The 25,441-nt window shown below is 38.0% G+C and overlaps 1 protein-coding gene across 12 annotated transcripts in view; it reads right to left on the bottom strand.

The window, feature by feature from the left end:
• Positions 1 to 22,471, bottom strand: part of KLHL5 (kelch like family member 5) — a 61,726-nt gene extending 39,255 nt beyond the window's left edge. For 4 of the 12 annotated variants that reach the window (XM_075148924.1, XM_075148925.1, XM_075148920.1 and 1 more), the window contains exons 1-3: positions 22,387 to 22,471; positions 19,321 to 19,412; positions 15,353 to 15,470 (exon numbers count right to left, since the gene is read on the bottom strand). Coding sequence is in view for 2 of the 12 variants with exons in the window: in XM_075148918.1 (XP_075005019.1) it covers positions 2,711 to 3,087 (377 nt within the window). In the remaining 10 variants the exon portion in view is untranslated. Of the gene's footprint in view, positions 1 to 2,710; positions 3,248 to 15,352; positions 15,471 to 19,320; positions 19,413 to 21,893; positions 22,206 to 22,386 lie in introns of those variants that run through there. The other 8 variants (XM_075148928.1, XM_075148929.1, XM_075148921.1 and 5 more) reach the window with 7 other exon arrangements.
• Positions 22,472 to 25,441: the final 2,970 nt, after the last annotated feature.

Below are 25,441 nucleotides of genomic sequence, written 5' to 3'. Positions count from 1 at the left end.
AAGAGTTAAACAGCAGCAATAGAGAAAAACCAGCAAAAGAATTCAAACCTCACTGGCCCAGTAAACAATCATTCAAGCTAATGCTGGTTACAAACAACACATAGGAGTATGATGAGAACAGCATTAGAGCCGACTAGCTCTGATCCCTGAATCCGGGTGATCTGTTTGCATCTCGGATGCAGCCTTTGTCAAAGACCTGGTACTAAACTTGGAATTTGCTTATCCCTTATGCCACCAAATGAATTCTACAGCAGCTCTCCTCTAAATGAATCACATAATGATCTAAAGCTTTCATAATGACAAAGACCTGATCTAAATGCTTTTCTACCTGTGCTATATGACATGGCAAAGAGGAAGGATGATTGATACACCCAAAGCAGTAGAGCTGCTTCTGTCACTTCATGCTTTTAGGGCTTGTAACTGGGCAGTAAGTTACAGAGGAACGACAAAGCTTCCACAAAAAGTTTTAAAAAAAAAAAAAAAGGATTTTTTCATACACACAATTTGTTCCTAATGGAGGTAACAGGGTTTTCATATGGGAAAAAAGCCCTTTGAAAACTACATAGATGAAAGTGTTGGGGTTTTTTTTTCCTCAAATCAATAGGTAAGAAGCTATATTTTAGACTAATAAAAAAGACCATTTAATTAAGTTCTTAACATCAGAAAAATTCCAGCTGTTATGCAGACTTATGTAGTCTGCCCAACAGCTTATACATTCTTAACAAAGGGAGTGAACAAAACGTGGTTTAAGTACAGTCTCCCCATGAGACTAGATACAGATAACAATACAAAGCAAGTTCTTACATTACCATTAGTTACATATTAAATTGTACCAACACTGAACTCAAAATTTATGTAAAATATTTATTTTAAAGCATGAAAGTAAAACACTAGCAAGAATTACAAGACAATAAAGGAATTACAAATAACTCTAGATGCTAGAGATGATTAAGTACATAATTAAAAAGATACTCCAAATTTACTCAGTCCAAAATCCTACGTGCATCTCCTGTAGTATACAACTCGGTCTGCAAAAAAAAACCAAATCAAACCAAAAAAACCCCCAATGCTATATAGACTTCTCACACCCCCTAAATAAGTATTTGCAGTTCTCCAATTCTACAAAGTAACAGATTAGTTTTGTCATATGTAAATTCTTCTCCTACAATTCAGAACAGATTTGTAGTAATTTGAATCTACACATTTATCTCTTAAAATTACATGTTTTTTCCACACTGATTGCCTTACTATGGTAAGAATATCCTATTTGGGGTAATGCCACACACAAAAATTTCACATCACAAGTAGATGTTGCTGAAATGGAAGATGATGTTACACCTATATTATATATATTATCCAGTGACACAGTTATTTAAAAATTCGTACCTGAGTATCACTTAAAATAGGACCTCTTCAGGGATATGTTATTTATAGCTATACAGTTGTTGTAGCACGGTAAGACTGCTGTTATGAAGCATCAGGATGCAGGATTTCCTTTCCCTGTAATTCTAGTACTTTTGCCATTCAGTGATAAAAGCAAATACACTGTGTTGACCCCTAAGCATTTTCACCCTCCCTCCTTTCCTTGAATCTTTAAAGGTTATATAAACCATAAATAGTTAGTGTTTATATGATGGACTACCTTGCCCTTGCAATAAATTGAATTCTTCTCCTAGGGAATGCAAAACACTAAAACTGCTATAACTAGATTGATCTGTCCTTAATAGGCTTTATTAAACAGTGTACCCTTTTAAATAGCCATACTTTCTGAAATGTCATATCATTGCAAAGTTATCTTAAAAGCGAGAAAGCAAACATCATAAAATTTCCTTGAAATGGTAAGCTATTATGCACTATGTGTGCTATAAAACAGGAAAAATACTTTTAGTGAAGAATGGCTGACTTACGCAGTAAAAGGAAATAAAAAAATTAAACTGATACTTAACAAGAAAGATTATTAACTTGCCTAATTTACAACAACTAGTAAACACTTTCCATTTAGGAACAAATTTTAGTTTCATCTTCAGTAACGATATGTAAGAGAAGAATACCAAAACATCTTTATAGACACAATAAAACCTTTTTTTCTTTTTAAGCTAGATACACAGTTTAAGACACTTGGATGGACAACTGCAATCACTTTAAAGCACAAATTAGTTGTCCTTCAATAGATGAAATTTTTTTTTTTTACTTCAAGTTGCATATGCATAAGAAAAAAAAAATCTTTGTTTTATAGTCTAAGTATTTTTTACAGTTTCATCTCCCTCATCTATAGAAACGTGGAAACATCAGATAGGAGTCACAAGAAGCTTACATTTTCATAGTTTTCTCCTAACTGGCATGGAACTAATTCTCAGCATAACTAAACAATCAGTGCCACTTCAAAATAATTTAGAAAGCATCCTGTAACGTTACCGTATAATGGACAGTACTTTGTTCATAGCAGCATGTACTTGGTATACTATTTAAACCACAAGTAAGTGCATCCACATTTGTGCTTTATTTATTCACATTGACTAAAGTTGCCTTTTAAAAAGGTCCTAGTAAACACGCAGAACCCTGATTATAAATCATTTTCTGTTTCTGATGCACAGCAGCTTCTAGGTTTCTGAAGCTTTTTAATCTAGAATAAAGGCTACCCTATATATGTATGCTATCTGTAAACATGAAATGAAAACACATTTCTCACAATAGGAAAGTAATAATTAACCTGCACGAACTGCTGTCCGATTCATTTTCTTCTTCACTTGCTCTATCATCTGTTTCTTGTCTGTCAAGCCAACGTGCACCTCCACAGTCTTCTGCTGAGAATTCAAATGTAGGGATTTCTGAGGTGGATGCCATTGGCCAAGGAGGCGAATTCTGGAAATCCTGTTGGCTGGACCTTCTGTAACCAACTGATGTTAAAGGTAGGTTACCTGAATCTAAAAACTTTGTGCCACCAGTTGTTACATTTTGTCCTCTATTCCAGAAGTCTCCCTGGTGGTTTTCAATTGTGGAGTTAGGGGCTGACGCCTGATGACCAAACCACCTCCATCTGATTTTTAAAATCTGCTTCACGTCAAACTCTTTACGAGAACCAGACATCCTTACTGAGAGCTAGTGATCGTCTAGGCAACAGGGTAAGAAGCAGCACACATAAAAGAAGATTTGTGCACCCAACCAAGACAAGAGAAACACATGCTCTGCCTGTCTGTGGCAAGCAGATTTTCTACAGAAGGAGGGGAGAAAGCATTGCATTCACATAAAAAAGGCTTCTTTAACGGTATGTCATTTGAATATCAACAAAAGGCAATAGACGGTGAAAAATCCTGAGATGAAAAGAGGAGGTGAAACAATCACCTCAATCAGGAAAAATGCTAATTAGTTTACCCTAAAAGCTCCGAGGCCGTTTCTGTTGCTCTCCTCTGACCATTAGCTTTCAAAAACACCAAACAGTATTCATTAAAGCCCTTTCAAGAGCTGAATACCACCCCCTTTTCTTAAACCACAAATGACAGAGAACTGTAATTCCTGTACTGCATCTTAGAATCTCTGCTTCTTATTCTGTTAACTCTTGCTACTACAGAGGGGAAAAACCCTGCTAAAAGCAAATTAAATTCTTTCTGCACTGCTAAAGAATAAATTTACAGAAAAGACTTAAAACCAATCCAAAGATAACTGATTATGCTGGGGAGAAACTAAACTGTAAATAATTTTTTTTTCCCATTACAGGACATACACTAACTTAAAAAGGACAACAGCAGCTTGGAATGCTCCAGGGACTAGTACTGTGTTATAGAGCCTTTCATCTTGATGTGCTTTGATTCAAATCTAGGTCTGCAGTCACTGAAAATTTCTATCTGAAATGAGCTAATGGTTTCCATTCACTTACACATCACTAAAAGCAAAAGCAAGAAAAAGCTAACTGGTCACTATCCAAGACACCAGAAACAACCCCTGCAAAATAGACAACAAAAGACGACTTTTCAAAAGGCTTCTTTCTAATCATATACCATCAGCTGTTGCAGATCAGGTTAAAAGTACTGTGATGGAACAGTGAAAGAGACATACATACTTTTGAGACAGAATTCCCTCTAGACAGGTAACTTATGTAATGTATTAAAATATCCAACAAAAGTTTTTACTTTAATGAGAAAGAGAAAGCCAAAAGGACAAAATACACAATAGCCAATTTACATTTCCTATGAAAACCAGCCTATTTCCTCCATGACATATGGAGCTAGGTATAAAATGCTGAGACTCATTCCAATCACATGCAAATAGTAATAACAATTTTAGAACAACAAAGAGGCACTGGATTTTATCAGTCCTTGATAAACAGATCTATGTTTTCAATCTTCACAGTTCAGTTAGTCTGTTCAACTCTCCGGGATACATATGCAACAAATTTACAAGAAGTGCTCCTTTTCTACCTACCGTTTTCATCAAAAGTGAAAGTTATCTCTCAGATGAACGTTATGAGCTACAAAATATGTGATCTTGTAATTAGGATACCTGCAGTGTTCTCTGCAGAGTCCATATGAAAACTTAAAGAGTGCCCAATTTTACCACCCAAAAAACAAGCGCCCTGTTTCATACTCAATGCCAGGAGTATATCATGCTATTTTAGCATATCATGCTATTTCACAATGCTGAAAGGGCTAGTTTTAACCTGGAAAGCTCACCCATCATTGCTCAGAACACAGTTATTTATGAAAGTGCTTCTCATAAATGCTAGCAAAGCTTATTTCTATAGAAACAGCATTCCAGCTGTTCTCTACAAAAAGATGCTGCATTTCAGAATGTGTACCTTGCCAGCACCCTGGCCTACCAGAAGCTATATACCAAGACCTTTGCAGCATGTCCAGAAAACAGTTGAAGATACTTGGAAGGTGAGATGATTAAGTAAGTATACAAAGTTGTTACCATCTTTGCTGGGGATTTCATTTAAACACAAACAGGGAAATACGTAAGAAGGATAATGATTTAATATATCAGCATAAAAATTGCATGGACGTTTAACCAAAATGATAAGACATGCGGACCCTACTCATCTTGTACACATACAGCTAATTGTTAAAAGCTTAACTGCAGTGTTCAAACACCATCACTTGTGTAACTGCAAGTTGGGTGAAACTACAGTACAGCTTAAGAAGTAATAACAAAACAGCACCTTTTTATTTATCCTCTCCTTACAATTTTGTCTTGGTGTCAGGTGTTCATCAAGGGTGGAGAAGCAGGACAAACGATTGGTGTATTTGTTAACATTCATCACAGCAGTAGTATTTTAATTATCCATTTAACTATGAAAAGTAAGCTTTAAATACCTTTATTTCTGCTGGTATGGTAAATCCATTATACATAAGGACTGACCTGGATTCTCTTTCTTGTATAACACTCATTTAAAATTCATACTGTCCCAGTACAAGTCTACTAAGACAATGGCAGATTTGCAGATTCCAATGCTTTTTCAGCACTTTCTCATGACTTATTGGAAAATACAGCCTAATTACTGCTTTTCTTCAGTTGTGAAGCTATGAGCTCAAACAGAGATTAGAAAACAAAATATGCAGTAGTTTCAAGAGACCAAAACACAAAACTGTTTTCTATTTTCTTTCCTTTTTATAGATTATACAAACTCTCGCCCCTCTATACGCTCTCCCAAATCACAATTCTAAGACAGACTGCATAAATATCTAAAATATTTCTCTGTTTCATATAAATTAGATAGAAGTTTGTATTACAAATGACGAGATGAGACAAGTGCCACTTAATTCTTCAGTTTAAATTGACAACATTGCTCGGAAATAATTGAGGACCTCTTCTTGTTCTGGACAATCTTTATTACTATGAATAATGTGATAGGTTTTATCAGGTCCCCTGCTGGGAGTTAACAGACTTTTGAGGAGATCTCAAATGATGAACTGTTAGGACTTCCACTTACTAGGACCACCCAAACCTCATCTTTGACATCTCATCTGGTGGTTGGTGCTCACAAATCCAAATGCCCACCCCTAGTCTATGGCCTCCCATCATATGTCTAATGCACTAACACATTTCCGAGAAACCTACTAAAAAGGTAAGCTGAATGGTACCATCTTAGTCAAACACAGTATACACAGACTGTGCAAGGATTCTGAAATATTTTTTCATTTACTAAGGCAAAAGTTTTTGTTTAATGAAAAAACAAGAGTGCTTATACCCATTTTTTCTGACCTTTGTCACTGTTGCAGCTGAATAACCATTTTCTATTTTGGGGTGAATCATAACATTTTAAATACAGACACACTGTCCTCTTTGGGAACATAATTCTCTTCACATTAACAAGGTTGTGTAAGCTTACTGTGAAGGCAATTTTGAGAACTCTGATTTTGACTGATCAGATTGATATTCCTAAGAGTGGATCACCTGAGCGTTTAAGTATATAACTTCTCTCATATGAGCAGCTCCACAAAGTAATAAATTCCTGCAGTTAGCAGTGGGGGACAGTTTCCCAGATTCTGCCTTGTGAACAAAAGGAAAACATTTAAATGCATACCATATGTTAAATCTGCAATTGTGCAAATAGGTAACACCAAGAACATAGCATGACAGCTTTATAAATTGCTCTTTTCAAGATTTTCATAGTAGTTTATCTCCAGAGAGATATAAAAATCTTTTTTTTTTACTAGCCAAAAACTTCACCACACTGACATTCTTTGATATTATAAATAATATGTTTATTCATACAAGTGTTAAAGGAAGATTGCAATCCAGCATAACTAGTTAAAATTTAGACAACATTTTTACTCCTAAGATGCTTTTACTGTATATTTTGAGGGAAGATATACTTTAAATATTAAGTATATCACTGGGAAATATGTAAAAATTATTACTTAAATAACCAGTGCTTTTATTCATTATGACTTTTCCTTTTTCACTCAGCTAAATTTTCAAACAAACAAATATGTTTATGGCATACTTTTTTGAGGCACTTCTAAGATTTGAATCTCAACACCACTTTTCGTGGTAACATTTTTCCTGTCACTGCTATGTTTTGGCTTCAAAAAACTATCACCACTTAACTTCAGGGCAACTCAGATATAATATTTTCAAGGTATTTAGTCTGTCAAATGGATTTAAAATTATCCATTTTTAAATTGAAGATCTAGGGACATAAATGCTCAGCTAGTCCTTAGAAGACAGGAATGATCCTTTTAAGTGCCAATTAAGAATGAAAATGTCAAAATAATTAAAGTATTTGTCTTGACTGCAAGAGTTGTTTCTCTCTTGAAAGAAATACTGCTTAACAAAAGCATTAAATGTAAAAAGATATATTTTAGACATAACTAGAGTCATTAAGATGTGATAAAGTAATATATTCTTGCCAATGCTTAGAGATCCTACATATGTATTCTAAAGCATAAGAAGGGTTCACTGACTGTAAGATGTTCATCAATTAATCAAATGCATACTTACAGCATTAAAAGGCATTCAAAATTTAACACTTTTTAAAAAAGGATTTTTAAACTTTAAAATATTAATTTGAGGCATTAAAATAACTGTTCGAAGAAAACTGCTATAGACAAACCCCAAACTGCAATTCTGCTTGTAACTATGCTCATGTTAAAAGAAATATTTAATGTTTACTTTCTTCTTTCTTCCCTATTCCTGTGTTCCAGCTCCAAAATTACAGAAATAGCTCAGCAAAGACTCTGTGATTCTATAAAACAATAATCACTTCCTATCCCTAAGTTTTTTATAAGTGCAAACACCTCTGGTTAATGGTTATGTGAAAAGTCCCTTACAGCAGCAACAGCATAGTTCATCCAGGAGAAAAAGAGGAAAACACCCTACACTTACGGACTGTATGTACTTAAATTCATTGTTCTGACTGGCAGAAATGAGCTGCAGCCAAATTACTGGCACTACATCACAACTTTCTGCCACTTTGCATTGCACATTTCCTTTGAGAGGTGCAAGCCGTATGTTTAGAAACACTGACTTGAAAGCACTCAGCTTAACAGTAGCATGAAAAGACCTGTACAGAGCAACAGTCTGGTTTGCTGTTTATTTTATTCAGATAAGGCGGGGGGGAGGGGGAAAGGGAGAAAGTTTTCCATATGTAATAGAAGACTACACTGTCAGATCCTAGATGTTTTTACCTCAAGCATCATACTGGTTCACACAGAATAATAGTTGTGAACCAGGACATTAAAACATTAACATTGATTTCTGTCTATCCAAGTAATACCCAAGCACTATCAGGACCTGCACCATCTACAAGTAAAACTGTAATGCCAAGCTATTCCTGAGTAAACAGCGCAGTAAGTCCCTCGAAGCTTATTCACCCTCAAAAAGTTTGCACTCTCAGTTCATCAGGTCAGCTGTGTTTTTTCAGTTAAAACTCATTCATAATACAAAATGGACAACACCATGAAAGGCCAGTCCCTCAAATCACAAAACCAGTTTTCTCTACCAAAAGGCTCAAGGAGCCACACAAAGATTAAGACAAGCAAAAGGTTCCCAGTTCATACACTCCACAAATACTGGTACCGCCAATTCTAACGAAAACAAGGCAAAGTCATCAATCTAGAGACAGTAATACTCCAGCACAAACCATCTCTTCCAGAAATGTTAAGGAAGGGTGGTAACAAAACACTGTTCTGCAGATATTTAAAGAAGTCCTGCCAAAGGTAAAGCCATTCTTTAGAACCAGTTTAGGAAGGTATTGCCCAATAAAGCTACAAAAGGCCATATACCACAGATGGAAGGATTGCAGCAAATCCAAACAAAATAACATGGAGAGTTTCCTTTTATCAAGGTAATATAGACACGGCCAAGGTCACCTTTGTAGGCCAATTTGCAGGCAAACTGAAGAAGATATTTTTACATTTTTCCAAGACAGCAGCAGCTTTATTTCACCACGAGGCATTCAGTTTTCCTCAAAAACGCACAGAAAAATGGGTAAAGAACGACACTACCAACATAGTCAACAGCAGGGTAGATGCTTGTTTGGTAAAAAATTACAGGTACTCACAGTTCTACATTAGACTCCATATAGAAAACTACCAGATTACGACACAGTAAAAGAACAGTGAAGAAGCAGATTTGCAAGTGATTAGGTAATACAGGATAGTGCTCCATGCCAGACTACACAAACTTCTAAGAGAAATACATACAGGTCTGTGGGAGAAAAGTTTACACTGGATTTAAATGTGAAGCTACGCAATGCCATAGCTACTGAAGCAAAGTTATTTCAAGATAGAGACTTGAGCATTCTAAATGAATGATTTAACACCAAAAGACGCCTCAAGAGACTCATTACTGCGCTCTCAATGAGGACCTCTGTTTAATTAGCAGCTTCAGTTAACACCCCACCCGCCCCCCAACTGAGACTTTCAGCTACATAAGGGATAATATATGAGGATATCATATTTTATTACATATTTGTAAAATAAATGGTGTGACCTCATCTGGAATTCCTTGTGTGCAATTGATCATTGCAACTCAAAAATAGTGTTGCAGAATACAGGGTTCACAGAAACACAAATGATCGAAGTATAAAACCAACAATCATCACACTAAAAGGCAGAATGCTTATAAGAATCATATCCATGTTTATAATTATCAGATTAATATTTATGAGAACCATATTAATGTCTCATTAATATGAAAACCAGAACTTTTATTTAGTTTTAAGAATTAATGTTACATCTACACAAGACACGTACTTATGACATTTTACGAACCCAATTGTGCGTAACATCACAGTTGTCAAACAGAACTTCTCATAAAAATCCTTGCAATATAAAGAATTCTACCACTGTATGCCCACCTGGAGTTGAATCTCACAAGGGACGTCAAAGGCAACACGAAGGACGTCTATAGGTACACAGGTGACAACAGGAAGACTAGGGAAAATGTGGGCCTGCTGCTGAATGGGGCAGGGCCCTGGTGACACAGGACATGGAAAAGGCTGAGGTACTGAACGCCCTCTGACTCTGTCTTTACTAGCAACATAGGCCTTCAGAACTTCATGAAGTTCAAAAAAGGGAAGTGTAAAATCCTGCACCTGGGGAGAACAACCCTATGCTCCAGTATATGCTGTCGGCCACCCAGCTGGAAAGCAGTTTTGCAGAAAAGGACCTGGTGGTCGCCAAGTTGAACAAAAGCTACCAATCTGCCCTTGCAGCAAAGAAGGCTAATGGTATCCTGGGCTGCATTAGGAGGAGTGTTGCCAGCAAGTTGAGGCAGGTGATTGTTCCCCACTACTCCAGGTGAGGCCAGAGGTGAGTACCTGGAGTACCGAGTCCAGTTCTGTGCTCCTCAGTACAAGAGAGATATGGACATACTGGAGAGAGTCCAACAAAATGCCACTAAGATGATAAAGGGCCTGGAGTATCTCTCATATGAGGGAAGTCTGAACCAGGTGGGACTGTTTAGCCTAGAGAAGCCTCAGGGGGGGTCTCATCAATGTGTACAAATATCTGAAGAGAAGGTGCAAAGACGACAGAGCCAGGCTCTTTTCAGGAGTGTCCAGTGATAGGACAAGAAGCAACAGGCAACAACTAAAACACATGAGGTTCCGCCTAAACATAAGGAAATACTTTTTCACTGTGAGGATAACTGAGTACAGGTTGCCCAGGAAGGTTGTAGAGTCTACACCCTTGGAGACATTCAAAAGCTGTCTGGACACGGTCCTGGGCAACCTGCTTTTAGTGACCCTGCTTGAGCAGGGGAGGTTGGACCAGATGACCTCCCTTCCAATCTCAACCATTCTGTGAAATGTTGACCTGTTTGTAAGGTGGCAAAAGAGAAACCAAGTATCTAGTTGACTGTCATCTACTTATGCCATGGACTTATGTCCCTTCCTTAAACTGACTTTACAGGAATAGCTGCTGTGACAAGTAAAGAATTCTTCTAATTAATAACAATCTGCATTTATGATACAAGTAATATGAAAGCAACATAACCTATCAAATAATCATCCTAATTCTATTTGTGCACTCACATCGATTAAGTGCCTTTATGCCATCAGAGCCCTAAAAGTAACAGCTGGATAGAAATAAACCATTTTGGTAAGCTCAAGGTTAGACAGATAAAAAAGAAAACATTTTGATCTACTGCCAGTTTGTGGTTACGATCCTTACAAGTACAGAAGATGACTGCCAAGCATGGTAACTAGATGTACAGGAGGTGAGGAATTCAACACATTGGTTCCACGCTACTGAATGGAAATGTTGCTCCATAACAGGTTATTCTCATCCCCCTGCTAAATGAAATATTTCTTTCATCTTTTATACATATAAAAAAAAGTAATAAGTGCCTTACTTTTTAAAGAAATACTTTAGAAGCATTTTGTCAGAACATTATCAAAAGGGTACTGTACATACATGCATTCTCCCCCCTCCAGTATGGTATTAAGATTTTCTATGCCAACTCTAAATATATATGATTTCTTTTAATACAACAGTACAGAAGAGCATTTTTCCAATTCAACTTGCCAGTGATGATTGTTCCTTATACAGTTCATTGAACACAGATGAAGCAATGACTATGCAAGAAATGCCACACAAAGAAATTACCTCAATTTCTCATGAAATACGTGTATTATAGTAAAGATTTTTAAAAGAGCATTTAAGTGTTCATACTCCAATTAAGGATTTGTGAGATGAATCATTACCAATCACTACTAGAAATCTGTTTATAATTAGACACACTAGTAGCTGACAGATATGCGTTACTAGAAAGTACTATCTTGTAGAGTAGAAAACAACTCTTTCATCTTATTTCTCCGTAACAAGGGACATTTACAGCAGTAACTGTAAATATGAAATTAAGCACTGAGACATCAATACCAGAGAGCAGTATTCATAATCAAATAGTCCCAGAGATGTTTAAATTGGATCATACATATATTTGTTTATAAATACACACTAAAATGCCTTGTATTACTTGCTTTAATTACAAGTATTGTATCTTGACAATAGGTTTTTCATGTTACAATAAGCTTCACAAAGTCGTAAAAGCAACATGATTAAATTAGAAATGCTAATTAAAGTTTTCCATTGATTTTACCAGCGATTTGGCTCAAGGAAGTATTATTAGGAAAAAAACATGCAGAACAAATCACAGTACATTTAATTATCCCCTTCACTCTAAAACCAAACTAGTCCTCTGCCTTGGGTCAATGTTGCTTAAAATAATATGTATCTGAAGCACATAAGGAAAAATATCCTTTCATTCTGTCTTTGGATACTATTAAATCTCAGATTAAACTATGTATCAAGTCACCATGTATTCCTAAATATAATTAGAAAACTGGTTTCTTAGGTTCTCCATTCTGTCTCTGCAGTTTCATGCAGAAGTAATCTCAGGTTCTCTACTATTATTTATTTTACAAGCTCTTCTAACAATAATTCCAGTTCTCCTACATGCTTCATCTCACATAGTCTCCCTCACCGATGTGCGCACATATCCCTCCCTACTAAGTACCAGGACAGGCAGGACAAGCAAACCCTTTGTCATATTCAGATCCAGAAGCCGATTGGCTCATCAGCTGGCAGGACAAGTAGTATTACTTATTTGGCCTTCCCTACCTACCCGTATTTTCAAACCTTTCAGGAGTTTAAATAAGGGCTCCATTCTGTCAGAGTTTGACTGAAATTGGCAAGTAGACAGAAATATTATTAGGGAGGAACTGATAAACTAAGAGACATAAAGCCAACTCATCTGGGGAACTTACAGACTCACAAGCTGCGTATCTTTTGCTTCTGAGTATGCACAACTGCCTTAGCTTGAGTGGCTACATATCACCTAAGCCCAGGATTTAGAAACAAAGTAGAACAGAAATCATCACAGTATCTGACTGATTGTTCAAACACAACTATGACCTCCTTCCCTCCCACAATTGTGTGAAACGGAAATGACCTTGAGAAAGATAGGCAATAATGGTAGAAATCTAGACCACCTTTAAATCGTACTTGCGAGTTAACTGTTCAGCTACCCTAAGAGGCATACTGATCCCCATCTTAGCTGCCTCACCCCTGTTTTTACAGGAATCCTAAAATGTTTCCTGTTCTACACAGAGAGTGAGAAGTAGACAACAGCAATATAAATAAACTGCCAGGAGGAACACGGGACACTAATCCAAACTGTTGGCACCCCCAGGGGCATGAGGTCCACTACCAAAGCAGCACGCTCAAAAAAGAGAAAACTCTCAAACCCAGATGGCTAAACTGTCAGAAGGAAAAGGCGTAACTGAGAAAAAACTTTAATTATTTGCTTACCAAGTGTTTTTTTTCTTTGTCTCCTATCAACTCTGCCTAAATCTTAAGGGAAATACAAAACTAACATGTTGTACTATTGCATGTGGATCTCATCAGATTTAGATGGTCTGCAATCATTAGCTCAAAGTTCTAAGAATTCCTAATTTAGCTTTCAATATTTATAAAAAGTATTTCTCATTCATTGAGCTTGTAAGTTTTCAAACAACAATGTTTGAATATTTACTGAAACTATCACTTAATCTGTTTTAAGTACAATTGTTCTTTGATCAAAACATCAGTCAATTTCTCATGCAAAGGTGCAATTTAAATTTGTATTTGTTAATTAAAAAAAAAAACTATCGAGAAGTGAGAGGAAGTACAAAAGAGTGAAGTTCTATTACTTATCACTTGATCTGCCCACATGTTTATAAACTCATAGATTAATTTTAGTTAATTACTTTTATTTACTCAGAAAATATTTCCAAGCTTAAAATGCTATGGTTCTTGGTGAAGAGTTTGCCAGGCCTTCAAGTTACGATAACATCATTAAATGCTCTACTTTCTTAATGTTTTAATTATAGTTTGAATGCACAAGCTTGTGATTACATTTACACCTAAAATACCATTTCTCTTACTGCATGTAAAAGAGTAAGATTTAAACTTTGATTTCATCTTTGGCAAGGACCAAGCGATCATTTAATATTCAAAAGTACTTCTTTTTAGAACATTAGAATATATTTTAGAATATCTACCAGACAAATGCATATGGATATAATGAATAATCAATGTAGAATGCTTTACTTATCTGGAAGGCAAGTCTCAGGTTAATAGCTTATTTGTGCAAAAGTCAACATAAGATGTCTACTCTGGTAACAAGTAAGAACTTGCTTGCAAACAATCCAATCACCAAAACCACTGACAAAAAAACTTATCTTCCTGTGAGCGTCTCCTCACCACATGCACACTACTTGTAAACATTTAATTAATTTGGTAATTCAGCCATATTACTATTTGTATTCTTTACAGTTGAGGTCAGTAAACCTCTCTGAACTTGATTCTTGTCTTATTGTACACTATGAATATGTAGCATATTACATAGCCAGGTGCTGTGAATATTTCACCTCTTCCATGGGTATACTTTAGCCTGATTTTGACAAGTTCTGTCGGCTTTTGAAATTGAGGCTACAGTAAGTGTAAGAATGGTGTGCACTTTTTTTTTTTTTAAAATAATGAATGATACTATTTCCACCCAAATCAACTGAAATCTGTACCAGACAGATAATATCATCATCACCTTGCCTATATAGCCCGTATCAAAATGTTATCAGTATTTCCTCTTACAGCTTCATAACATATTGGAGAAAGGAGGGGAGGTGGAGGAGATGGAAGACACATCAGAAAAAAACACCAGAATTTAAAAAATAACCTAAAAGAGGTTCTGAATAGCTATGATTGCACAATAGCTTAGCATACTTTTAAAGAAATTTTTGAGATCAAGATGGTATAAAGACCTAACCCCAGGTATTTTCCTTTACTCCTTTCTCTTCCTTCATTGCTCTTTGCTTTTATGAACAACGTATACAGAAAATGGATTCAAAAGTGCCAAACAAAAAAGGGAGTTCTTAGAAAGTGAAACTGCTTGTAGTTCGATAGGCTGCAAGATCTACCTATTCAAAGTCAGTATTAAAAATGTTATGTGTAAACAGTTCCTGCAGTTGAGAATATGGCCACCAATAAGCAACACTGAGCATGAAAGGGTTACAAAACCATCACTAGATCATACTATCACACCCCCTCACTTACTCTGAAAAAATTGTGTGAAACATGGAAGAATAGGAAATACATTCTGCTCCAAGTCCAGCTTTTAAAATATATTGCCTATTAATTAAACTGATTAAAAAAAGATGAAAAGAGAGAACTTCAGAGAAACTAGTAGGAAGCAGATAGAGCAGAAATAGTTTAAAAGTAGAAACAATTTAACTCAACTGAAAACTTACAACTGCAAAGTTAAACTATTTTTTATGTTTTGTGTTCAGCTTTTCAAAAGATTGAGTTTTTTTTCTTTTTCTTTCCTTTTTTGGTAATTGCTATTGATATGGCATTTCAGAAGAAAGCTGTACCTCAGATACTAGTTGGTGAAGAAAGTGTTTCCTGCAGAGCCTCTCTTCTTACAGGTTTAAGTTCTACTCAGAACTGAGATTGGAGGGGAGGGATTTCTTTTTAACCAATCACAGAATACTGTAATCACAAAAAAAAAAAAAGAGTGATGAAAGAAATAATCACAGTTCTGGCCTCATAATACCCAGCATTTCACAAAATGAATTAATTTTTCATTTAATGATGTCCTTTCCAGTGCTACTGGTGTAATGCTTTGCCAGGGTGAGAATTGCTTTATCCTTGGAGACAGAAAGTCCATCCAGCTGAACAAAAAGTCTTCAACTGCAACCCACAGGAAACAATTAAGGGAAGACTATCAGAAACAGGTCTGAAAACATGAAGTTGAACAGCACTCTTGTTAGTTACTTAGGCTTTCATTCTTTTTAAGTAAGACACATCCTGCTCCTCCTGTCCCCCATAAAAAATCCAGTAAGTGTAGGCATGAGAAACACCTTACATTTTCAAAATGTTTTTCAAAGGCTTAAAAGGCTGTAATTATGCAAAACACTTGGGGAAGCTGTGGCTTTTTGAAACTGTAAGGGGTGTCATTTGTCAAAATTAAGAAGGTATTTACCCCTTAAGTAGGAAAGCACTTATATTCTATATCTAAAAAGATGTCTAGAACAATAGATACACTCTTTCAAGAACCGCCCTACCACTGAATGTGTAACACAGGGCCATAGGAGTTTTCACAAAATAAAAGTAGAATGTTGATTTAAGTGGTAATTTCTTGAATCGGAAAGCATTGCAAATTTTAAGCAAGTTGGTTAAATTCTTATTAAGTTTTAAATTAAGTTAAATTCTTTTCAATAGAGTCAATACAATGCATATTGACTATTTTGACAGAAGTATCAGCTAAGGCAGTGGGACAAGTCTATCCAGACACATTTTATAAGAAATGAAGCCAGTGCTCTACCTTAAATTTCACTATTTTACAAAAACATCTTGTACAATTTTATAAACAGTTTTCCATTAATTCTGAAAATCTGATGGATGCCCTTGGAAGAATCCAAGTTACTAATCAAAAATTCTTCTTCAAAGTATATCCTGTTGTTTTGGAAGACAGCAAGATTTTTAACATCAGTTGCACTTAGAATTGCCAGAAGAGGTAATTAATTGGAAAAGTATTCCTCTGAACAGATTGAAATCAATACTCTCTCAATTTTACAGAAATTTGTCCTCTGGAAAAATGCCAGCATAGACCATAAGATGTAATTATTAATCAGCAGCCCTGCTTGATAATTAGTCATTCTACCTTGCAGTAAGACAGGAATAAGGATTTCTCCCATAGTGATCCACCTTTTCAGTTCCTTCTCTTTGGAGTACATTTTGGCATTTGTTTCAAATTCTTTTTAACTTCCATGACCACTAGAGAAAAAGGTGCAGGCTAAGTCTAAAAATTCTGACAATCTGGAGGAGGTCAGCTATTTTGTAAGTGGAGCTACCACATTTTGAACTACTGCAAAAAAGTGAAAACAAAAACTCTGTTCTCAAAGTAATTTCTGGGAAACCTTAGCAGTTCTAATAATTTTTAAAGCTCAGAAAAGTGTTGATGTCATCAACAGTGGAAGATACCAACAAGGATATAGACTGACTGAGGAGGGAAAGAAATGGAAAAAGGGGAAAAAAGGAAAAGGGAAAAAAGCCTGACTGGAGGTCAATCCTTTATGACCAGAAATTAAATAAAGCCTATTATTTCCCAGAAAATATGGCAGTCAAGAAGGACTACTTTCCCCAATTGCTTGATGCCATACATACGTGACTCAATGGTAATAATTTTCTGATTATCGTTGCTGTTGGGTTAACAGGTTGTCTGGGAAAGGCTTCTAAACAAGGCAGAGGATAAATAAAATGGTGTCAATATCTTTGTAGACAGAGTTGAATCTCAAGGCACCTGAAGGAAGACTGACTGACACTTGTTTGAGTTTCATTCTCATGTTCTTTATAACCCTATGTTTTTAATTTATCAGACCAGAGTAAAGACAGATGAAGACATCAAGCTTAAGCAGGTGCCTCCCAACCTCCATCTGGGCACTAAGTTTGCAGCATCAGCTACCAAAAGCATCATTCTGCTATGCAATACTAAAATTTTGGTATGGATGAGAGCAATGCAGAGTGAGAAACCATTTCTTGTTTTGGTGTTATATAAGCCTGCATTGAAGGAAAGCGCACGATAGGCTGATATAACACCAATTACTCTCCCGTTGCTGGTAGTGATGATTACCACAGCTAGTGCCAGTAGTTTGACTGCCAATTACTTGCCAAAGTCTGTACCACTTTGGCAACCGTAAACTTGGAACAAGCTCCTTAGGTGTCTTACAAGCATTTTCTTCTTTGGGACCAGAGAAACAGGAATACTAAAGTGCTATTTTGATATGTGTTTCTATGTATAAGAAGCTTATAAAGATGAATTTCATTTAGCCCAAATACTCACTATACTAAATAAAAACACATCAGCTTTTTTCGGTGCACCAATGGGGGGAGAAGTGAATATTTGAAATATGAAGGAAATTTATAATTAATCTATACAAAAGACAATAAGAATGCTGAAATTTCTCCCAACAGTTTAATAAGGAGCAATACAAAGAAATGAGAGGATGGCAATAGACTCAAACTCTAAACTTCCCAAAGTCATGATTCTCAACTGATGAGGGCCGTGCACAGAAAATGCCCAAAGAAAAGCAAGACCTTGTAATAACTACACCCAGGATTCTCAAATACTTTGTCATCACCCTTAATAAAAATTATGTCTCACGAGTTATGTACTTCTAGGCTAGAACTGTCTCAGCAGATAGCCACGAAGGACGCTGCAGCTGGTGCTCAGCTATCACTCTGGGCTAAATTTATTTGAAACAGACTTCCTGCCATTCCAGCATGTAGAACTGCAACATTTGTCTAGATTTATTGCTCCGGGAAAGTTAGTCAAAGGTTACAGCCCCCCAAAATACAATTAATAATACAATATACTATGCCAAAAAGTTTATCAAGAACCAGAGAGGTAGAAAAAAACAGAATAAATTAAAGCATCTACTGTTAAAAATGTTATGTATAAGGTAAATTGCCAGCAATGTGACAGATGATGACACGAACAGTGAGAAAGACCATCTCTCTTCTGTATTTGTATAATGACATGAATAAATTCTAGACAATAAAGGAGTATGTTTCTTTATTCCCAAAGCAGAGATCTCACAGTCAAGAAAGGGGATTTTTTTATTTTAGTAAAACCTAGTATTCCTAAATTAATTGGGACTGCTTTTCTCATCCTCACCACTATTTTTTTCACTATGCAGTAAAAGTGCATTTTACTTTACAGACTTCAGATAAAGCTAGATTCTTGCCTGTATTCATGTTTTCAACATTCTTTTATCTCTTTGCTTTGTGTAAATGTCAAACCTATTCCCTTTGAAAATTACTTTAGCTTAGAACAGTCTTACTACTTCCGTGCTAAAAAAATGAAAGAAAGTGAAAGCCAGTCAGTATTATTGGAGTAATGAGATTTGACTGTGCAGCTGGTGGGCCTCTATTCATAAGCATTTCTCTAAAGCAGTGTTTTCTCTTACAGATTCAGTATCAACTTTTCCTGGTTTTCCTATAATGATTAAAAGATTCAAAGTTAGAGTTTTCCCATGCATTTTGAAAAGATTAAACTTGAACTTTATAGTAATACTGATAGTCTTCTATAAAGCATGCTTTGATAAACAGCTGAAGTGATGAAATCACATAAAAATGTTCCAAACACTAGGATGTGAAGTCCACAAAAGCAAAGTCAATTCCTGCTTGTGTACGCTCACCAGAAGGAAGCCCTCACGAGATGTTTAACACAAAAAAAGATGAAATTTCAGGTGTAAGGAAGACCCAGTACCTTTGTGGGTTAAAATCACTTTCCTTGTAGCATAACTTACTGTTAGAATTGAGTAAATACAATAATTACCTATAACACCGGAATGATCTCTATGTGTCCAAAGAATCATGTAGTTCCATTTGTCTTCCTCTTTCCAAAAATTTGAGGTAGCAGAAAAAAATCTAGAGGCAGAAAAATAACAGTGCAAACAAATAAGAACCAGCCATTGGGGGGGGGGGGGTGGGGGGTGGGGGGGTGGGGGTGGGTGGGGATCTTGAAAGCAGATTGCCTACTCTATTCAGATAGAACTTCCTTCTATTTGTCCTGTGATTCCTAAACTTTCTGAGAGGAAGGCAATAAACGCATGCCACTGCACAACTGCCACCTTACTTCCTTCCACAACTTCAAGTTAGATACACATCAACAAAGACTCCAAAGAAAGAGGGGATATATTAATATGAAATTTGAATAGATAAACTCTCAAGAAAGATTGGAGACAGTATCTTTTTTTTTTTAAAAAAAAAAAACAAACAAAAACCTTAGTGCATTTTCACCCCTATCTTTGGCTAGCTGTACTTTCATGAAGGGAAGAGCAGTGAAGAATTGCTCTGCCACATGAAGCAGTTACTGTTGCCAAAGAGTAACATTGTATTGGTGTATTGCCAACAGTAACTGTATTGGTGATTAAAGCCAAGTATCACCACTAAACATGCTTCAGTAAATGGAGCAGCTGTATGGAAATTCACACTGTTACAGTGGTTCTCAATCCTTTCCTATTCACAGGCCACTAAAAATTTTCCAAAGTAAGACCTCTACTCAAAAACCTAGCCTGCTGAAATAGCATGTGTCTACTTGTGGCTCGGCAACAAACAAATTGACTATGTGCACTTTAAAGTGAAAGAAAACATAGCCCCCATAGGACACCTGCATGCATGTGATACCTAATATTTGACCTCTCATGGTCTGATCTTTTTTACTAGCTGCAAGAACCTTCTAGCTGTCTGAATAGTAACATCACCTCCTTCTTGCACCTGGAGCATGTAACCTCATCTCTCCTATATGATTGTTTTTTAAGGCCAAACAGCCAATTAATACATGTATTTATGGTCAGCAGTTGCTTTGTTGGTAATTTTGAATGAAAGATCTTGTTCTTATGAAAAAAAGCAAACAGTGGATAGTTAGGGTTGTAATTAACACATTCTTCTACTTGGTAAGATTGCTATAATAAAAGGCAATTTAATTGATAGGGGAGGAGGCAAACTTTCCCATTGTAAGAGTTTTGTAAGAGAAATGTAAAATCACATTGTAATTTCTTAAGAGCTGCAGAAACTTTCATTATTGGGTCATGTTATGTCTGATTAGGTAATCTTCTTTACCACATCATGAAATACTGAATTACATCAACAAAAACACAAGACATCAACACAACCAAAGAACAATCTTTTTAAAAGCACTGGTGATACAAAAGTCCAGAGAGTTGGAACAAGCTCATCAATATGAACTGTCATTGTTAGCAACAGTTTGCAATTACTGTTTGACGATAATAGTCCAATGGAAGATTTTTTCATCTTTACTCAAATTCTTTTCAATTTTTAAATTTGCAGTCATTGCATTTCTGTGAAACACAATGTGTTAAAATCTACTGCCATGGAGTAAACATGCTGGCTTTGGTAGTGGACCTGCCCATCCAGAGGACATACTTGAGGGACAGTTCAATGAAGCTGACGCATGGCAGAGGAAAACACTATCTGACTCAGATTAGGGTTATTATTATTATTTTGATTCTATCCTGATTTATGCTCCTTAGTATTGTTCAACAAGTGGAAAACAGGAAAAACATAAGATGAGAATGCAATCTCCTCTACCAGGAGCGCACTTATGAAGTTCAAGAAAGAGGGGGAGGGGGTGTTGTTGGGTTTTTTGGGGGTTTTTGTTTTAATATTCATCCACATAGGCTTCTGGAAATTCTCATGCAAAAATACCTTCATGAAAAATGATCGAGATCTTTTCTGGCAAAATTAATGAACTGCTTATGAAAACATATCTTGTGATCTGTTTTTGAATAGAATCCATCCCCACAATACATAGAGTTTGTCTAGATACAAAAGCTACACCGACATAACCATGAGTTCAAATTTTTACTCCTATTCATGCTAGTAAGAAGACTTGAGCGATAATTTTTACTTGAAAATAAGACTGTATTTGGAGTTTAGCTTATACAATTTCATAATCAACTTCTAAGTAAAAGAAACCAACAAACCCATGCCTTCCCTTTTTACTGGCTGGTTCTGACATTACTGGCTAAAACCTGACATTAGTGCTAGAACACCCTGATAACGAGCCATAGATGGCTTGACTTCAGCTGGACTGCTAAGCTACATCACTGTCTACACAGCTAAACGAGTGCGAGTTCAAAGCCCAAACCCACAAACAGGCTTTAAGTAAAAACATGAACCAATAATATATATAAAAAGCAGTCGTTTGATGTTCAACACTTATACTTCTTTTTTTCCCGTGTAATAACATCACTCCCCATTTTGATATTTGGCAGTCGCTGCTCTACTCTGTTCGACCAGTCTCAAAAAAAAAAAAAAAAAAATTTCGTTTTTCATTATTTCATACTCCGATCGTGAAGGTTAAGAGACAAACAAATGGGCAAATACCTGAAAGCCTAGTGTGTTAAGTGCACTTTTACAGGGTCTTCGCTCTGAACGCTTTGAATGGAGGCAGCCACGGGGGCTACCCCGCCCGGCGGGACACAGACCCCCGCGTCTCCATGCGCGTCGGCGTCCTGCCCGGTACAACAGCCCCCCCGTCCTGCATCAGGCCGTCGCCTCCCCGCTGGGGTGCCAGCGCGTTCCCCAGGCGAGCGCCCCGGGCCTCCGCCTGGCGGTGCTGCCACCGCGGCGGGACGCGGGCTCCCGCCCCAGCCCGGGACCGTTACCCCTCCTCCCCCTGCCCGAGGACGCTCCCCGGGGCGGCAGCCGCCAGCCGCTATCCGCAGCCGGCAGTCAGGCGAGAGCTCGGCGGAGGGGAGGGCGGGAGCCCGCCCCTCGCTAGCCCTCGCCCTCCTCCTCCTCCTCCTCGCTTTCTCCTCCCCTCCCGGCAGCCCCAGACCCCCTCCTCTCGCTGCCCAGCCCCGACCGCCCTCCTCACCTCTCAAGGTCCGGGAAGGGGGCGAGGTTGGGAGGGGGCGGGGAAAGAAAAGAACCGCAGGGGAGGCCCCGGCACCCCCTTCCCCTGCCCTCCCCTCCCCTCCCCCTCCGCCCCAACGGCAGCCAGCGCTCCCGCTCTGCCGGGGGAGGCCGCGGGCACTGCGCGATCCCTCCCCGCCGCTAACGGCTCCCCACGGGCCCCGCTCCCGGCCCCTCCCCTGCGCGCTCGGGCGCCTCCGGCCCCAGGACCGGCCGCGCACGCGGGGGGAGGGGCGGGGCGGGGGAAGAGGACCCAGAGGCGGGGCGGGGCGCCGCGCCACGCCCCCACCCCGCCGAGCCGCCGGCACCGCCTCCTGCCCCAGGGCGGGAGGCGCGCGCCGCCGCCAGCCAACCGCCGGCTTCCGCGAGCCCAAGGGCCGGGGGAGCGCGTGGCTGCGTGTGGCGGGGCGGGGCGGGGCCGGGGCTGATCCCCTTCCCGGCGGGGCAGGGGAAAGGGAGGGGGAGGCGGTTTCCCCTTTTGTGGGGTTTCTTTTGATTACCCCTATAAAAGGTCTCATCCTGACCCTGCGTACCCTTGCCTGTCTTCTAAAACTACAAAGCTAAGCGTTTCCGTAACTTCCCACTGCCCCATGTAAGTGAAATAAATCTGCAGTGACACACAAGGCAACCGTTAACCTCCCAGAACCCTGGCGCCGTGTGGTGCTGAGGCAGCCTGTACTCTCCCTCTAATGGGCGAACATGCTCCAGCCTTTGCTGGCCTTGTTATGCAATGCCTTAGCGGTGACTTCTGCCATCCACAGGCAGAATAATTTTCCAAATTAATTGACTGTGTGACAGTCAGATGTGCCTCCGACTGATAAAACTGATTTAAGGGTGTGCAAGATCATTGCTGAGGTGTGGTTGTACAAGTTTGCTGCAGTAATGAGGTATATAGTGCTTTCTTTGCCTAATTCTGTAAGGAAGTGTGGCCTACGTGGCTGTGTGCTTCGTCTGTCTGCCAGTTCTGATCCCAGCTGACTTTAAACAATTTAGCCAATTTTAACTAAATTTGACTGAAAGATAGGGTTTTCCAAGGTACCAGTTGTTCTGGCTGTATAAAAATTATTAGCTTGGTGGAGGGAAGCACGCCCCCAAGAAGGAAAACTCATGTTTTTCACTTTAGTTGGTGGGTCAGGCCACATGAACGTGATCCAGCTAGTTTACACACACGCACGACTGCTCAGGGTAATAGTGTCTAAAGCTTAGGGTGTCCCTGGAATGTGTGGACACATCATACGTGGGCCTCCTGAACTCAGAAACTAAACTAAGTGTGCCATCACAGTAGCCCTGAAATAGATATTCCCCATCTGCTTACTGCAGAGTTCTTGGAAACCTCCTTCTGTAGAATCTGAAACTCAACATATTCCACAGGCTATTATTATATCAGGCTGAATTTGGGTGTGATCCTGTAGGGCAATTTCTGTTCTGACCTTGAGCACTACCAACAATGATGAAAGTCTGAATCACAGAGTCATAGAATCATTAAGGTTGGAAAAGACCTCTGAGATCATTGAGTCCAACCGTCAACCCAACACCACCATGCCCACTACACCATGTCCCTAAGCGCCTCATCTACACGTCTTTTAGATACTTCCAGGGATATGTATCAGAAAGCGATAGATACACATATTACTTGACAAAGTCCTCCTGTTATTTTCCAGTATTTTCTCCATTCCTTCTGGGCAGAAAGGATGGGTGAACACCGTGCAACCTTGAAAACAGGAAAATATAAATAACTGATATGGAAGATACTTAAGGGGCTATGCAGTCTCTCACAAAGCAGAGCTAATTTGCTAACAGATGACAAATATAAATTGCGCTGTGGGTGTATTTTACTTTTTAAATTCATACCTATGATTTTTTGTATCCTTATTACTTCTGCTGTACCATACTGTCAAAAAAATCAGTTCATTTTGCTTTGGTTTCATTGCTTTCATTGCATAAAAGTGCTACATTTAAAATATCACATTAAATTTATATTCACTACAGCTCCATTAAGAGTCTTTCTATAGAATGAATACTGTATTTGCTTCCACCTGGCTTACTCATCTTTTGAGCTAACTCGATGACAAGAAGGGCATTTCAGGTTTGTAGGACATTTCTTTTTTTAACTTCACCAGCATCGCTTCATTTTGGTAGTACTCAATATTTAATGGGTTGTGGAAAAAATACTATATCAGAAGAGAGCTTTCTGAATTAATTAAATCCTTCATACTGTATATACTCTATATTTGAGTCAAATTGTTTGTTTTTACATATACATTATTCAGAGTACTTTTAGTCGGAACTTCTCAGAAATGTTCTTTGCAGTCTCATCTGTAAGAAGAATTTATGGAATATCATGGTGGTTGTCAGAATGAAAGGCTTCACTTTTTTAACCGGAAAGTGTAGCTGAAAAATTGTGACTACAATGTATAGGAATAGTAATGGATCTACCCAGTCTTCTTGTGGTGTAAAGGACAGTAACATACACACTGAAGGCACTCTACAGATTGGCAACACATCAGTTGTCTTTTAAGAATACAGCAGCAATGATAATATGAACATCTCACACTGAATTCATTGCACTTAGTACATCACTTATTTGCCAGATCAGAAACTTTAAGTTGTAATGATCAAAGTAATAGCCTATTAAAGTCTTAAAGATTCTGTATTACATTAAATTATGTTCCTCCTGGCCCCAATGCATGTGTGTATAAATAAAACAATAAAATCTCCGTATCTGACTTATGTGGTTCTGACTCATTTTTATAATGAGGATCTGACTCATTTTTTAAAAATCTTCTTGGCCAAATGAGAACAAAATTCCTCCACAAAGATGATTCATTTACTGTTTGGAAGGTATATGGAAGTGGCCGTTAGGGGGTGATGCTCCTAAAACAAAACTACCCCAAATGAATAAAATAGTTCCTATGCATGAGTTTTCTCTTATTTTCATCGTGGTACGTGAGTTTCATCTTCAGCGTATTAATTTGAATCATCCTCATCTATGCCAGTGTAAGAACAGAACTCGTCTC

This window comes from Calonectris borealis, chromosome 4 (assembly GCF_964195595.1).
Source record: "Calonectris borealis chromosome 4, bCalBor7.hap1.2, whole genome shotgun sequence".
Taxonomy (NCBI): domain Eukaryota; kingdom Metazoa; phylum Chordata; class Aves; order Procellariiformes; family Procellariidae; genus Calonectris; species Calonectris borealis.
This window is presented reverse-complemented; position numbering and strand designations above follow the sequence as displayed.